Here is a 16,186-nt window from a genome sequence, read left to right on the forward strand (position 1 = left end):
GTCGATAGCGCCTTACCGAGGCACTTTTGGATAGAGGTAAGTTGGGTTAAATCGTCCTATTTTGATACCATAGAACCCCTGGTAGCGCGTTGTACAGACCTTTTAGGGACACCCTGTATACATCCCGCGGGGATTTGGGTATGTAGTACAAGTTCGGAGTTTGAAAACATCTGAGGATATTACATAGTCCAGCCTAACTTGGAGGGCACCATTATAACATCTTTGTATGGAACTTTATCAGTGCTATTGTGCATATTTCGTATTTGAAGGAAATTTATACGTGTTCGCGGACTACCTTACGGGTCATAAAACACTATATCGCGGGCCATATGTTGGACAGCCCTGAAGATATCAAAGGTAAACATTATGCAACAAGCAAAACAAGTAACAAAAAGGTTTTTGCCTTTAGGGTAGGTATTTTCCATGGATTTATCAGTATCTACTTCCCAAAATGCTATGTCTATGTTTTTCTTTACTAAAAGTTAAATTTTCAAAGAAATATCTTAATAAATAACAACGTTAGCATTGCACATCTTATTTTTGCAATATGCGATGTGTTTGCATTAACTATATAGCTAGAAGCATCTGTGGTTAAAATTTCAAACTAGATACATCTGGTTAAAATTTCAATTACAATATTAGATATGATTGCCTTTACCAGAAGCATCTGTGATTAACATTTCTAAAAGATATCTCGATAAATGAAACAGTTTATGGTCTGCGCATATTAATCTGATGTTTAGATGTAATTCGCCATTTTTTTCAAAAAGTAAGTGTCCTGTAAAAATTGAACATCACAGTTATCATAAAACTTAGAAGGCCGTGACTTTGCAGTGTTAGTAACCATGAGATATACTAACGTACGCCCAATGACTACAGTTAAACTTCTTCTGCGTTAAAAGAAATCACTCGGTCAATGTTCAAAATTTCAATCAAAGGTAACTTGATTTTTTTTAATGGAACTACCAAGTTTTTTAGCACTCCTCAGAACATGAAGATCCAACTCTAACAAAATTTGTCGTATACACCTCCTATGCACTCAATCCATGGACACACTGTACATATAGTCATAACTATAAATTTTCTTTCGGCCGTTATTTTTGAAAAGGATTGAGTTGAAAGGGCTTAAAATTTACAAACATATCCAAACATTAAACGGCATATGTTACTCAATTTTATACTACAGAAAAAAAAACATTTTCAGAAAAGCAATACTAAACCTACACGCCAAATGAAAAACAAAAAAAATAGCAACAAACAAAAAGCTGCTGTAACAACCTGATAATCCAATCTTCAATTGCAAAATCTCTAGGTTGCCTTGATTGAAAATAAAAATAAATTATAATGTAAGCAATAATTACAGTATATCAAAGAGTACTGGTTACTCTTTGATAATATCTTACACAGGTTCACAAAACAAATAAATTACTGCAAAATATAAATATATAAAAAATGGAATAATACAAAATTAAGCAACAGAGAATATAATCCTATAATACATTTAATAGTAATAGTAGATGCCATCTTTTTCTGTTAGTTCTGTTAATAGAAACAATTTAATACAAAATATAGAACAGTCTTTACAAATTACGAATAATACTTATATTAAATGTGAACAGTGAACATGCCATTATCGTTTGTCATGGTATCAAAAATAAATATATGTTGTGAGAATGAGATATATATGAAAGTTTAATTAGAAAGAACATTCTGGACGGATATGGAATGTATACTTATAATTGCACTTAAATTGATTTATATGAAGCCCATTTTTTAAGGCCCCGTTTATTTTCGATTAAACGCTATTAACGTAACAGTCTACGTTTGTATGTGGCAGTCTCCCCAGGAAATACACGTAATTAGTTCATACTTGCATCCGATACCCAAAAAGTGCAAAAATTCAAATTAGGTGGGTGACATGTGTATCTCCTGGGCCATATCCTAAAACCTATCTTTGCTTCCTCCCATATCAGGATCGGTCAAGTAATGCAGGTCCTGTAATTCTTGAAACTTTTCATGGTCCCGTATATGAGCGTAATTCGCTGACAAGCACATTAAATAGTGAATCTGCAAGGTACTATATGTCAAATGTACACTTAGAGACAAAGACAACTTACCAAACTTAAAATGATCAAAACAGTAGCTGCAGTTGCTAAAATAAACATAAGCTCTGCTTTATCAACGTAATCGCCACAGAACAGCTTAATATCGTTTTCACCACAAACTTGCATATGTTCCTGAAGCGTTCCTTTGGGAAACAGAAAATCTGAAAAGGGTTTTTATTAAGTATGAGTGGATATTATGTTTTCAGCACTTACAAAACTGTTGGAATTCAATGCAATCACGAAGCTCCTTAACTCGAGGATTATCGCACATATTCCAGAAAATTGTGAACACAAATGTAATTATGACTAAGAAAGCAAACATCAATATCCAAGCTATTTGTAAAATGTAGGTCACCACCATAAACTAAAAAGAAGTTTGAACATTATAAATCATGAGGAGTATTCTCTTAAAAATATGAGGTGCACTTGTAATATTGAATTTTTAGATGGCTAACAAGTGAAAGGCTTACATAATTGGTCATGTCAATGGTATTGAGTCATGTCAAGTTCGATATTCTCCCCCTGAACTTTTATTCGGTGCAGCACTGGTAAATTGTTAAACAAGAGCCTACTTTTCTGGTTTGTTAAGAAACTTTTTCATATCTGTGACTGTTATCGTGAAAACAAATAATCAAAACATTCAAAATGTTCTGTAGTGTAGTTAGCTGAAAGTATAATTTTTCAAATGGTCCAGTAGGCTTTGGCTTTATTTGGAGAATATCTCGTTTTTATTAGTTTTCACAGTTGGCATTGCAAATTGCATCTTGTGTTTGCATATGTTTATAAATTACAGGTTTAAATTGTAATGTTTATATGAACTTTTAGTCATAAAATAAGCCAATGAATTAGCCCTTTCCGTATTCACATCATATTTAGGAACACCCTATATTTGACGAATAAATTTATTAGGAGGTGGATATCTCAGTCCTAAGAAAATATTTCAAAATACAAAAAACACTAATAAAGTGGTTGGCCCCTCTATAAAATGCAATACTCCATAAACTTACGATTGCACAGCCGATTCGGCCACCAACCCTCGACCTCCAAGCTCGATAAACTTTGCGCCTTGTTGCTCCCGTGGCCAAACATCCCACAGTTAAGATCATACAGCCTAGTGCTCCCATGCATGCTCCGATTATAACGAATATCATTTGTATAGCGTCAATCCTGCAGTCGCCAATTAAAACTAAGAACATCAAATAATATTGAAAACTTACCAATAAAGTCGCACTTTAAATACTTGCTCGAACATCAACATAGACAAAGATGCGCCTTTAAATAATGTCCAACAGAACACGATGACTCCCAATGTGCACATTATTGTCGCAATCATAGTTGCGTACGGAATTCGGCTCATACATGCATCGCAGGCACCTAATTTGAATACAGATTTAAATAGCCACAAGACTAAAAATACTAAACGCTAAAATTGCAAACCCTCACCCCTATTTTTCCTTTGGATCGAATATTCAGAAAAGCCACCTAAACTATTTTGAGAGTTTGATAGAAAGGAAGTTTCTTGTAACTGTAAAACTCCTTCGGGCATCGTAATAAATTGATGGTAACTAGGCTTTTATATCCAATAACAATAAATAATGACTAATGTTAATAACAAGGTGAGTACCACACCTACATGATTGTAGATTAGATAAAATTGAATTTTTTAACAGATTCCTATAAAAAATAACGGTAATATACATACCCATTGCTGCTTTTGTGTGAACGTTTGCGAAATTGGTCAGTAGAAAATAATAATTTAAGGGAAATCTAACAGGTAATTACATGTTTTTTAATAACAAAGGTGGTTTGGCAGTTTTCCCTTCTTTATTTAGTTTTAAGAAAGTTTGAGACATGAAAAAGGATAACAAGATGTAGATCAAACGTAACAAAAAACGGTAATTTTTATTTATACAACTATTGGAGCTACTGTATTGTGCGTTTTAACTACTATGAGATAATCATGGCCACTGGCGTAGTCTGTTCAAAAGTAGAGGACCTGAAATTAAATTAATTGTAGCGTGAAAGCGTTATTCTCTCTTATAACTTAATTTGCTAAATGATAATGTGGAATTAATGATAATTAATTATTATAACTTTAGGCAATGGAATGCAGTGGATTTTATTTATACCTAGAAATTAACAATATTTGTAACATTTCCAAGGAAATGTTCTTTCATAAGAGGACGTGGTGTGACGACTTGATGAAAAAATGCCTTTACTTTTAAGATTTGTAAAGCTCTTAACGACTAATAAATGACTCCAAAATAACGATTTCTACTTCGTTTTGAGCTTGGTTCTCAGACGTTTAGAGGTTCTTAAGGACTTTCAAACACTTATTATTCAAAATCTTTAATGCGCCTGTCACAGAGACTTTAAAGCGGGGGTTGAAACCGGAACCGGAACGTATTGCATTTATTATAATTTTTTTTTTAAAGAAAGGGTTGTTTATTTTCAATGAATTTTTTACTACAAATTAATTTTATGAATACTTTTTAAAATAAGAGTATGAGTATAGGTAACAACAATAATCTTAATATAATGTGACGGAAGCAAGTAGCGTCAATGGAAGGCTTAGAGAGCTCAGCAAGTATCCGCTTCAGTTTTCTGCCATGTTTCATTTTCAGAATGAAAATATTTCGTCCATTCCTGGATGGTCTGGGAGGGTGCCCCTAATGCTAGCGTGGTTTCCACGTTGGATGGCAAGCGATATTCTTTGGAATAGGAAACTTTTAGCACGGCTATCTCCGGATTCTGCTATGAGGTTTTGTCCAATACACTTCAAAAATGATGTTGTTTCCGAGCCGCAGGGGCCAAAGTAGGTTTCAAATTAAGCTAGAGCCGTAAAGAAAAAATTGTTAGATTTCAAACCGGAATATTTTTCGTGCTTCTTCTTTGCTTGAATTTCACTAGCTGATCCGGCGGTTATTGATGTTTGATGTCTGTTTGATACCGCAACAGTGTCCACGCGGGTGACATCCCAAATTAAGCGTTGTCCTCTTCGCCATGGTGCTAGAGTGACTCCATCTGGTCGTTTTCCATCGTCGCGTGACAAACGTACAGGCTCCAGAATTGAACAAACCTTAATTGACGCAAGCGAGCTCTCTGAATGATGTGATTCAGCTCTGTGTGCCGTGAATGTCTTCCCTTGCTAGATAAGCAGCTTAAACCGCGATGCCCATTTTCCTCTACAACCTTTCCACAGTTGCATTGGTGCTTTTGAAACCTCTTGCAGCCAAGGCGGAGAACCATACAGGTTTCAAAGACTGGGATTTAAATTCGGTGTTTTTAATCCGCTTGATGTTCATTAGATCCCAGCATTTTTGACTATGAGGAATTGCAGCAATCTCAGTAATTTAAATAATTCCATGCCAGCATCAGCCTGAAGGTAGATAGGAAATGGGCTATCCATATGGGGAAGAATTTGAGACGCCAAAGTCTGAGCACCCTAAGGTGATACATATTATTCACACCATAATTCATCAACATAAATAACGTTCCTAAACGCACCAATCAAATTTATGTTCTATGTTGTGTTGCGTCCTTTTTTTAATGTATAGTACTACTGATGAGAGAGAAAGAGTGTGTGAAATTCATATGTCGATGGGAATGAGTCATACACAACTTGCTTTGAATTACAATATATTTCAACAGCACGTTTACAATTTTTAATTTTTTATCATAAAACTACAATGATAAAACTAGGCCGAGTTGTTTGGCCTCGGAGCAGGAAATTGCTCTGATAGTCTAGTTTAGAACACCGGCAAACTGTTTTGGTTGTCTAACCTAACACAATTATTTGTAGTTCCTAATTCCTTTCCACTTTTACTTAGCTACATCTAAAGTCTGCCCCCTAGATAAACGTGCTATTATACTGGATATAACGAACTCGAACTTTAATCTCTCATAAATTGTATTTGATGTGTAATCCTGTATAGCGGTCATTGAACTGATACGGTTAAGGAGTTCATTGTACCAAGTGTGTGTGTTTTCTGTAACTACCTTCAAATTTATATTTTACGGTTAACCATGCGACTGGTAATTTTGGAATCAGCTGATAGTGTTGCAGAATGGGCCGCCAAATACGTTATGAAACGTATAAACGACTTCCAATGTGGACCGGACAAATACTTTGTATTAGGTCTTCCAACTGGTAAGTAGGGAAATCCCGGCATAAACCCGGCAACATTTTATAACCGTTTTAAGGTAGCACTCCATATGGTATGTACCAGAAGCTGATAGAATATCATAAAGCGGGCCGAGTATCGTTCAAATACGTAAAAACCTTTAATATGGATGAATATGTGAATCTTCCCAGAGACCATCCGGAAAGCTATCACTATTACATGTTACATAATTTCTTCAAACACATTGACATAGATCCAAAAAATGCTCACGTTTTAGATGGGAACGCTCCGGATCTTGTGGAAGAATGTAGTAATTACGAAAAGGAGATTGCAAGAGCAGGTGGCATTGACTTGTTTGTAGGGGGTATTATGACTGCGATAGAGGTGGCTCCAGGATAAGAGTGCGAAAAGTCCCCTTAAACCAACTGAATAGAAGTAAAAAAATAGTACTTACTCAAAAAAAGTAAGTTTGATCAGTGTTACCTACATCCCTTTCTCTGCTTCACTTGCCCAAAATGGATGTGTCAAAAAACTAAAACATCTTTTAAAGCGGTATATACTCAATTTTTAGCACATTTTAAAAAAAAAATAGGCTTATATATTATCTTTCTGGCTGGCTGGCTGTCCGACTAATATCTCAGCCATTACAATAGCTAGAGACTTCAAATTTTCATTAAAAGCTTTCTGCTATATTGTATATTATGTGCAGGCTCTATTCTATTTTGAGTTACATCATTTGTGTGGTTGCTAATTTTAAACTTTGCTAATCAAATACTGATCTATATTACCAAAAATGCGCTTTCGTTATGCATATGCTGATTTACAACTTGTTTAAAAGAACATAGCGCAGAAACTATTTTATATTTTACAGTCGAGCCTACAGTTGAAGCAGTTCGAGTTCAATTTTTTAATAGGTTAGGTACTGCCCAGATCAGGGTTGAAATCGTTTTTAGTTTTCATTTGCAGTGTACATCTTCTAATTTTCAGTTTCCCGTTTTCATTCCTCAACTTCCAGTTATTTGCTATCTCCAGATTCCCTTTCCCTGTTCCCTATTCCAGTATCTAATTTCCGGGTGCTAGTTTCTATTTGGTCCATTTTCTGGTTGTCAGCTTCAAATCTTCGTTCTCAGATTTTTTAGTTGCAAGCTTCTTGTTTCCAGTCCTGAGCAAAAGTGTCTATTTCCTATACATTCCCAGTTTACTAGGCCACACTCTCTGGATACCAGTTTCATATAATCATTCTCTTTTTCTGGTTCCCATTAGTTACCTTTTTCTTTTTCCAGTTTTCCATGTTACTTTTCAATTTCCCATATTACTGATTTGGGGGATGTTACTTTTTATAAGTATTGTTATGTCAATTGGTTTAAGCGCACTATTCGCCATCTTAGACGGGGGTCCTCTGTGTTCATATATGTAATGTGAGACTTGATAGGGATTGGGCCAGATGGGCATATTGCATTTAATGAACCGGGTTCGTCATTAGTATCAAGAACGAGAGTAAAAACTTTGGCTCAAGATACTTTAGAGGCCAATGCGCGTTTCTTCGGGAATGATATTAATAAAGTACCTCATCAAGCCCTCACTGTTGGTGTGGGGACGGTTATGGACTCGAAAGAAGTAACCTCACACTATTTGTCGCTTTTTTTGAAAGTCTCTTTGTAGGTAATGATTTTAATAACCGGTGGTCACAAAGCATTTGCCTTGTACAAAGCAATAGAGGAGGGTGTCAGTCATATGTGGACGGTTTCAGCATTCCAGCAACATCCCCATACACTATTTATCTGTGATGAAGACGCCACGTTAGAGTTAAAAGTGAAAACTGTTAAATATTTTAAGGTAATAAAACAGAGGTTGCTTATTAGCGCTTTTGTTTTAACTTCGCTTGTTGATAGGCTTTGAGTGCTGTACATCATAAGCTCATCGAAGACACAACACCCATTAACCGTTCTAGAAGCATTCACTAGCTCTGCATGGCAGATTCAACATTGTAGCTGTTATTCTTAATCTTTTATTACAGAATTTAAGAAATGTTTATAATCAGTTGCTAGAAGGGGGTTATTAAGGTTTACATGATCGATAAAGGAGCACCAATCATCTTGTGGAAAAAGTAATCATTTTGCTTGCGGATTCTTCAAATGTTATCTGCTCTTGTGGTAAATTGTGCTTTGATAACAAAAATTATCTGCGTACATTCTGCAAGACTGCTTATATTTCCTTTATCATGTATTGTCAGATATTTTTATACTTTTCAATAAATACTTGTAATGGCCGTGAATGTCTCCATGGTTTTCAAGTTCAAGGATCTCGAAAATGCGTAAGTATTGGTAGTTTTTTTATTTATAATATTGTCTTATTTATTTTATGGTGGACAGAGTGTCAGCTACTCTTCCCACTCAACCCACTATACAATCACAGTCATGCCTTACCTGGGATTCGAACCTTGTAGCCAAAGTTGAGCTACTAACGCAAATTCATCTGAGCTGACAAATTTATTATACAGAGGCGCAAGGTCGCCTATTATCAACACTGATATCGGCGTAGACCTGCTTATAATGGCTTAACAGAACTGAAATTCTAAAATATGAATTTGTTTTCTAAATGCAATTTGACTACGTTTTTAAGGGTATCTCCTAAATGCAGCACGTTCTTGACATATGAATATTAGATCGGATATAGACGACTGCGCATCCGATGTTTTGCGGACACAATGGGCGCCGTCATTTTGACGTACAAACGTACGTCTTTGATTGACTTTTATGACGTTGACACAACTTCACATATTTCATTTTGTGATTATACACACAATGTGTGTGTATAACCAATGCTATAAGTGTACAACTCTGTGGCCATTTCACACTTCGCGCAGGTCGTCGCCCAATCTACCTATTCCATGCACCTCTTAAAAAAAATAAAATGTCCGTGACTTATTTTCATATATCTATGAGCACGTTAGGCCCTCGGTTTATTTGGAAAAATATTTCTAGTAGTCCCCTCCATCACCTACGTTTTCACTACACCCCGTATAGTCAAGCCATTTCAACTACTTTGTTGTGTACTGTCAAAACACAACACATAACCTCAAAACCGCACTCCGTTGTAACCAAGTTGTAACTCTTTATTCATTGGTTGTAACTTTTGTGAAATTGTGAATTTAATACATATCTTATTACCACTTCCATTACATCCAAATAGGCTCAAAGCCGGGATTTCGTAATTCTTCCTCTTTGCTTGAAGTTTAATTAGGTTTAATTTTGTTGAACAATTTGTTGATATTTTTTAGTGGAAATGACAATCATTGTATTTTTAATTGACACATCTTCATCAATGCACCAAAAGTAGGTTCGCCTTTTTTTGTAAAAACTATCGGTTAATGAATATGAATCGTAGGACATACGTCGGTGGTCGCACAACATTACTTGATGTTGCTAAATCGGCAGTTGAAACATTTGTTAAGATTCGCCAACGAAGTCTCGAAAGTAGAATAGATCGCTACATGCTCTTAACGTTTGAAGAGTCACCGAATAATATAAAAGCCGGTAATGAAACTACAATCTCATATTCAATTTGTATAACTTTTTCTCACCAGGCTGGAAGGAAAATTTGGCCACATTCATGAACGAATTGAAAAATTTACCTTGCTATTCTATGACAACGATGGGACTCGCGGTTAAGCAGGCGTTTGATATTCTAAACATCAATCGATTGACCTCCGGTATTGATACCTACGGACAAGGCCGTAGCCCATTTTTTTTAGAGACTGCCGTCATCGTTTTAATAACTGATGGGGGACCTTTAAGCACAAGTACAACACTGTTAGCTTTTTGAATCTTTTTACATACATTTTTTTTGTCTGCAGCTTCGGGAGTTCACGAAGATTTTACTTTACCAATGACCAATTCGTTGCCCGGGTCCGAATTGACCAGAGAACCTTTTAGGTGGGATCAAAGGTTATTTGCGTTGGTCTTGCGTTTAACAGGTACAGAGAAATCTTTATTTATTCTTTAATTCTATTTTGTTCTATAACGTGTTTTTTTACCTATTATATTTGCATTTTGTGGTCAAATTTGTTACATGGATTTTCTCTTTTACAAACTATTCTTCACTTATATTTACGATACTGTGCTACAATTTACTGCACTTTATTTTTTTTGCACAGATTACAGTAGAATTTTGAGGTCAAAATCGCCTCGTGAGGGTGTATTACAAGGAATTATAATATTATTCACCTTTTGGTAATTCATTTAATTATTTAATTATTTTCAAGCTGATGGTTGTATCATTTCTTTATGATAGCACAGAGGGGCAACAAGAAATATATTTTTTTTTATAATTTAGTGGCAATTCTGAATTTTGGATTTATATAATTAGGAAGCAGTAGGATACAGTAGAAGTATTGACATATACAGGGCGTCCTACATTGAATGGGATTGCATGGGCAACTTTGTTATTGAAAATATAAATGAGTGGGCAAAGTTGTACAGGGTGGTCCAAATTCGTGACTCACTATTGGGATCTCGGTAACAGTGAGAGATACAGTGCAGGTTAAATTAGGGCAAAGTTGTCTATTTGTGAACAAAAAAACGCTTTTAAATATTTTAATCTGGCTACATCCAAGAAGCGTTGAAATATATTTTTTTTCAATCAATTTTAGCCCGCCTCAATCAATAAAAATAAAATAAATTTGTTGCATGAGATGCATATCATTTTCACCCATTTTATTCTGGCAGGTACTCCGGCAATTGAAAGGGATACTGGATTAGTTCCAAGCGACAGTAGTTCAATAGACGCAATGTGCGAAGTGACAGGAGGACGTTCGTATTCCATTACTTCGCATCGTATGCTCAATCAGTGCATTGACAGCTTGGTGCAAAAAGTAAGAATTTATTAAGCTAAAGGATTTTGCATTAATTTATTAGCGCCCGACAGTCAATTTTCTGACTAATTATTAAATTGAAAAAAAATAGACACCAATAACGAGACTATAAATTGTCCACCAGCAAAAGCAATTTTTCAGCTTCTGAATTCAAATTTCTTTAGGTACAAAACGGAGTTGTAATCAATTTCGAAAAAATAGGTCCCGATCCGCCCCCACCGACTAATATAGAAAAAGGTGACGACATATTGTTGGTAAAGGAAGAATTGACTACTAACGGCAGAGAGTGCGATCCCACGAACGATTTGTCCAATATGAATTTGTTGCAAATGCAAAGCTTAGGCGCGCAGAATACCTCGTGGCATAACTGTAGGCGTATGATTTACGTGCCGACGAGAACAAATCAAAAAGGATTCCCAACAGGTTCGGTTGGCGCTCTGTTGTAACAAAATTTAACTCTTTTGTTGATCAGGTTACTGGCCCATTCCGGAATCGTTTTGGCCTGAGGTGACTGCATCGGTTCTACCTCCGCGGAACGCCCATCCGAATGTCAAGTTTGCGTGCACAAGTTCTGATCCTATGGTTATCGAAAATTTACCATTTGATAAGTATGAGTTAGAACCGTCCCCCTTAACACAGTACATTTTATCTCGGAAGCAACCCACTACTTGTTGGCAGGTTTGTTGTGTTTCTGTTTTATGATCATAATGCATTATGAAATACTGGTTCTGCATCTTAAAATTTAGTGGTTTGAAGCCAGACTAAAGTTAGATACAGACTGAGACTAGCCACGAAATTAGTAACTTTTGTAACTCAGGACATCATTATGTTTTGTTGATATATTTTCAGTGGAATGCGTTTTCTACTTTAAACAAACTTCTCATATTACGAATGACTACTGATACTGCCATATTGGATTAGCAAGTGTCGACTTTTAAAACAAACTCTTTGAAGGGCGCCTAATTTTATGCAACCCAAACAGCTTATACACACGCATTGTGCACTGATTTATTTTGCGCTCTTTTTAAAATGTCACTGTTTCAGCAAAAGTTTAACGCACCTTACTAAAAGGATTCATATCTTTCTGTCAATTGCCTTGCTTTTTATATAAGTTATACTATGACAGCTAGATCTTTATTTGTTTTAAGAAGATATTTTGGTTGCATAAAATTAGGCGCCTTCAGAAGATATTTTGTCTTTTAAAATTAGACATAGGGAAAAACAATACACGTAAATCTCTAAGCCTACTTCTTAATAAATATTGTATATCACAAGGAAAACAAGAAATATGATATTGTTGTGATTTTCATTGGAACAGGAAAAAGTCATGTTTCATTTTTGGAAAAGGTTGACAGAGTTTTTCATATTTTATTTAGTTTATAATCTTCGATTTAGATTAATACATTTAGATGGTGGCATACCTCACTCTTTATCTACATAGTCTGTATATCACGAATTCTATCTACTCTAAATAATTAGAACCGTGAACCTAAATATTTTAATTGTATTATTTTCATGCAAGTAAAATTGTGATCTTTACACGCAGTTAATATGATCAAATAGGTTTTTGTTGCCAATAGTTATAAAAGTTCAGAAGTTGGCCACCCTTTCGGTTATTTAAAAGCGAGTACAAATCTAAACTGTGTTAACTTATTTGTAATGCCTTACAATTATCCAGTTTTGTTGCCGTTACTAGATGAACTGCTTAAGGTAAGTTATCTGATCGTGCCGATTCTCATAATAATTGATATCTCTCGTTGCGTCCAGATTCATAGATGGAAACCGACGAACGAGTGGAGGACTCAGTTTCAAAATTATATGCGCACACTTCCAGCCTATTACGCGCTTCCTTTAAGGAGGGCTATCACCAGGATGGGTGAGCACAACGTTAGTTTTCAGCACCTGTGGGCTAATGTTAGTTGTAGGGGCACCGGTTGCTCTGGCCCAAACACTGATACCCGAAAGTGCTGAAAACTGTCTAAGCTATTCGGTACATTCCTATTTGAAGCGTATAAAAAATCAGGCAAAAAGTGAATATGATCGTATATGCGGTGAAATTATACAAAGACAAATGACTGTGAGTATACACTTGATCATAGTTACAGACTGATAATCACTTTTTAGAATACTGTGAAAAATACTTACAACACTCCCGAACAGATACGCGTAATTGCAAGGGTGAGCTTAAAAAAGGAGTTAGTGAGCCATTCGTTGTTGGTTGACAAATTCACTTCCCAACGCGATCAAATAAATGACCAGGCCAGTTTTATTACAACAATCGACAAGGAAAGGCCAAATGTTAGTTTCAAGAATCCATTTGATATTCCTAGAGATCGACTCGTAGAACATGTAAGTGTTCTTTTTTTTATAGAGAGTCAACGTTTCAACAAAAATCGATACTTGATAATCAACAGAATTACTTTTCGCAAACGAATGAACGTAGTAGTAAGCGATTAGCCTAAAATAACTGAGAAATCCTTCTCAACCTATATTTAATAATTCAATATAACAATTTTAAGCAATGTAAGTACAGGTGATACTGTATAACTGTATTGCAATAATGGAGGGAAAAAGCAGTTTGGAGGAGGGCCAAACACTGTTTTTTTATGACGGATCCATTCTTGAACTTCAGTTTCAGAGAAATGGCAGACGATCAGTTATCGCTGCTGCATTCAGCGCACATCTGGTATAGTGAGTTGGGTTAGTAGAGCAGCCTTGGCTGAAACCCCGCCCACTTAAAAATAAAGACCAATAATTATAAACAATAAATAAGAGTTTCCAAAATCTGCCAAGTTAATTAGGATACGTGTTTTTTCGAATCCCAATTAGAGAGCGATCCAGTTTTTTCCAATGTTGGACGACTAGAGGGTAGTTTAGACGTCTTATACATAAGGTAGTGTATATGGTTCATATTCAGCACAAATCGTGTCCCTTAAGGATTTTGATTAGTTTTGAACCGGATGTTCCTGTACTATTCGATCTAATTATTTTGTATCTGTTTGATAAAAACAAAAATTGTTTCCATTGTAAATAAAATCCATGTAGGGAATTTTTGGCGCCCAACCTGGGACACACAGCAGTATATTTAGGTATGATGGAAATGATGTCAACGATTACGAAATAGAGACGACTGGTGCCACTACTTACTGCAAGGATGGTTGAGGGAGATGAGAGAGGGATTTAGTTCTTTGACATTGAAGGCCGTAGGTATCTAGGCAAGCAGTGGTATCCTTAGGATGGACAATAATTAAGTTATTGTCCAACATAACTGGGAGGGGGTTATCTAGGTAGATTCAGCTAGCGCACAATACATTTTAGATTCGTTCTGACATTAAACAATGTCTTAAGATTGTTATGTAAATAACATCCATTGACGGTTTCTTCGTACTCGCGTTGCTGATATTGAAAGCTTAAAATGTATAGCTAGATCTTCAGTGTTTAACTCGACTAACACACGTAATTAGTTTGGCGCTCTTTAAAGTTGCCCAATCAGGTACTGTATCAACGCCAAACCAAAGAAGTATTTTGTATAGACAGCACAAACAAATAGATATACATTATGCACTATTGATTTAGTGTATTCAGATATTTTTGATTGTGTGAGAGGAAACGTTGATTTTTAATGTCCATTTCCTAATTCTTGCAAATATCGCAAACTACAAATCATTTTGTAGGTGGATAGAATGAGAAACAATTTTGTACGATCAGATTGGGTATCACTGGACCACGATGCAGCACATTCTCTACCTATATCTCAAATGGGTAACTACCAGGAGTATCTTAAAAAACAAACACCTCAACTTCGAGAAATCGAATCTGTGCCTGTCAGGCAACATATGTTCGGAAATCCATTTAAAATTGATAAGCGCATGATGGTATTTCGATTTATTAAAATTGTATTATGCACTAAGCCATTTCGTTTAGGTTGACGAAGCTGATATAGATTTAGTCGGTTCCGGTTCACCTGGCGCCACTCGAGCAAATAAGCGTTCGGCGCCATCTGTGGTCGACACCGTGGTTCGTCTACCAAATAAGCGAAAAGCCGGGCCTCTTCCGAAAGATCTAGTCGTTCGTAGACCGAGCGCAACGTCTCCCGTTTCCAGTCCTGGAGTTTCGCGATCGTCATCACCATTACCTTGGTAAAACTCTAGATTATGAATACAATCAGCTCTAGCACGTGATTCTAGGATCAGTGTTGCCGAAAAAGAACCTCCGATCGTTGAGGAGAAGCCACCAGCTGTCACTGCATTGGTTAACGGTGTTGAAAATACCACGGAAAGGTCGCGTTCGCCATCCCCGACGCTGGTAGAAGAAAATTCCATGTACGGAGGCGATATAAGCCATCTATACCTACGCCCGAACTTTGTCGGCTCAGGTGTTTACTCATTACCATCCATTAACGACAATCTATTACTGAGTATTCCAAACGAAATTAGCTACAGTATTATCAGTAACGACGAAAAGAACCAAATATCACAAATACTCAAAGAAGCCAATGCTATAAGTGGTTTGAATGTAAACAGTTTTCAAGCGTCACAAGAAGTCAAACCGGTCAAGGTATCAATTCACACCGTCCGCTTCGTTTTATACCTATTTAATTTACAGGTAATAAGCGAAAATAAACAAGACATAGAAAATCACAACATTAAAATTAGAAAAACTCTAAATAAATTGGTTCGAAAACCTGGGAAGAATTTTTCTGAATTATTCGATAACATTAAGCTTTTGAAGGGGGATACAGAAGTACAAGTGGCTCTTGTCAAACTCATTGTTACCGAATCCTTGCGCTTTAAAAGACATCAGTTGGCTCACCTGTTGGAGGAACATATACAGAACTTAAGAAATTTAGATAATAAATAAATGTTTAGTTAATGTCGTGAAAGTTTTTAATAAAAAATTATGTGCGAATGCGTTTATTATTACAATATTTGACGTGTTTGTGACATTATTGTTGGTATTAGGGTTGCAAACGATCCCACATAAGGTCAACTGGTTACCGAGTGAAATACATTTTTTAGAAATCTTTATATGTAAACAAACACATTGCAAATGGGTTGCCTAAAAAAATTAAGTCAAGACTACCA

General features: G+C 35.9%; 3 protein-coding genes across 5 annotated transcripts; 2 read left to right on the forward strand and 1 right to left on the reverse strand.

The window, feature by feature from the left end:
* Positions 1 to 1,163: 1,163 nt before the first annotated feature.
* Positions 1,164 to 4,051, reverse strand: LOC116168945 (proteolipid protein DM beta). Of its 2 annotated transcripts, none has more exons than XM_031484963.1 (6): positions 3,808 to 4,051; positions 3,323 to 3,479; positions 3,113 to 3,272; positions 2,319 to 2,469; positions 2,118 to 2,266; positions 1,164 to 2,067 (listed from the first exon to the last, which is right to left on the reverse strand). In XM_031484963.1, exons 1-6 carry the CDS (start codon positions 3,809 to 3,811, stop codon positions 1,942 to 1,944), a joined length of 747 nt encoding a protein of 248 aa, XP_031340823.1. In that variant the 5' UTR covers positions 3,812 to 4,051; the 3' UTR covers positions 1,164 to 1,941. The 2 variants fall into 2 exon arrangements, with proteins under 2 accessions (XP_031340823.1, XP_031340822.1); XM_031484962.1 differs by lacking the exon at positions 3,808 to 4,051 and adding an exon at positions 3,549 to 3,775.
* Positions 4,052 to 5,734: 1,683 nt separating this feature from the next.
* LOC116168946 (glucosamine-6-phosphate isomerase) lies at positions 5,735 to 8,504 on the forward strand. Of its 2 annotated transcripts, none has more exons than XM_031484965.1 (5): positions 5,735 to 6,255; positions 6,313 to 6,593; positions 7,662 to 7,846; positions 7,892 to 8,065; positions 8,122 to 8,504. In XM_031484965.1, exons 1-5 carry the CDS (start codon positions 6,173 to 6,175, stop codon positions 8,191 to 8,193), a joined length of 795 nt encoding a protein of 264 aa, XP_031340825.1. In that variant the 5' UTR covers positions 5,735 to 6,172; the 3' UTR covers positions 8,194 to 8,504. The 2 variants fall into 2 exon arrangements, with proteins under 2 accessions (XP_031340825.1, XP_031340824.1); XM_031484964.1 differs by having other exon boundaries at positions 5,741 to 6,255; positions 6,309 to 6,593.
* Positions 8,505 to 8,658: 154 nt separating this feature from the next.
* Positions 8,659 to 16,010, forward strand: LOC116168943 (integrator complex subunit 6). Its single transcript, XM_031484957.1, has 15 exons — positions 8,659 to 9,564; positions 9,617 to 9,765; positions 9,816 to 10,031; positions 10,086 to 10,205; positions 10,957 to 11,102; positions 11,267 to 11,525; positions 11,575 to 11,780; positions 12,666 to 12,812; positions 12,870 to 12,978; positions 13,028 to 13,179; positions 13,227 to 13,451; positions 14,777 to 14,977; positions 15,027 to 15,241; positions 15,290 to 15,659; positions 15,708 to 16,010. The coding sequence occupies exons 1-15, from the start codon at positions 9,515 to 9,517 to the stop codon at positions 15,960 to 15,962; spliced, it is 2,820 nt and encodes a 939-aa protein (XP_031340817.1). The 5' UTR covers positions 8,659 to 9,514; the 3' UTR covers positions 15,963 to 16,010.
* The last annotated feature ends 176 nt before the right edge of the window (positions 16,011 to 16,186 follow it).

The sequence above is a fragment of the Photinus pyralis genome, unplaced genomic scaffold, assembly GCF_008802855.1.
Source record: "Photinus pyralis isolate 1611_PpyrPB1 unplaced genomic scaffold, Ppyr1.3 Ppyr1.4_LG4, whole genome shotgun sequence".
NCBI classification, from domain to species: domain Eukaryota; kingdom Metazoa; phylum Arthropoda; class Insecta; order Coleoptera; family Lampyridae; genus Photinus; species Photinus pyralis.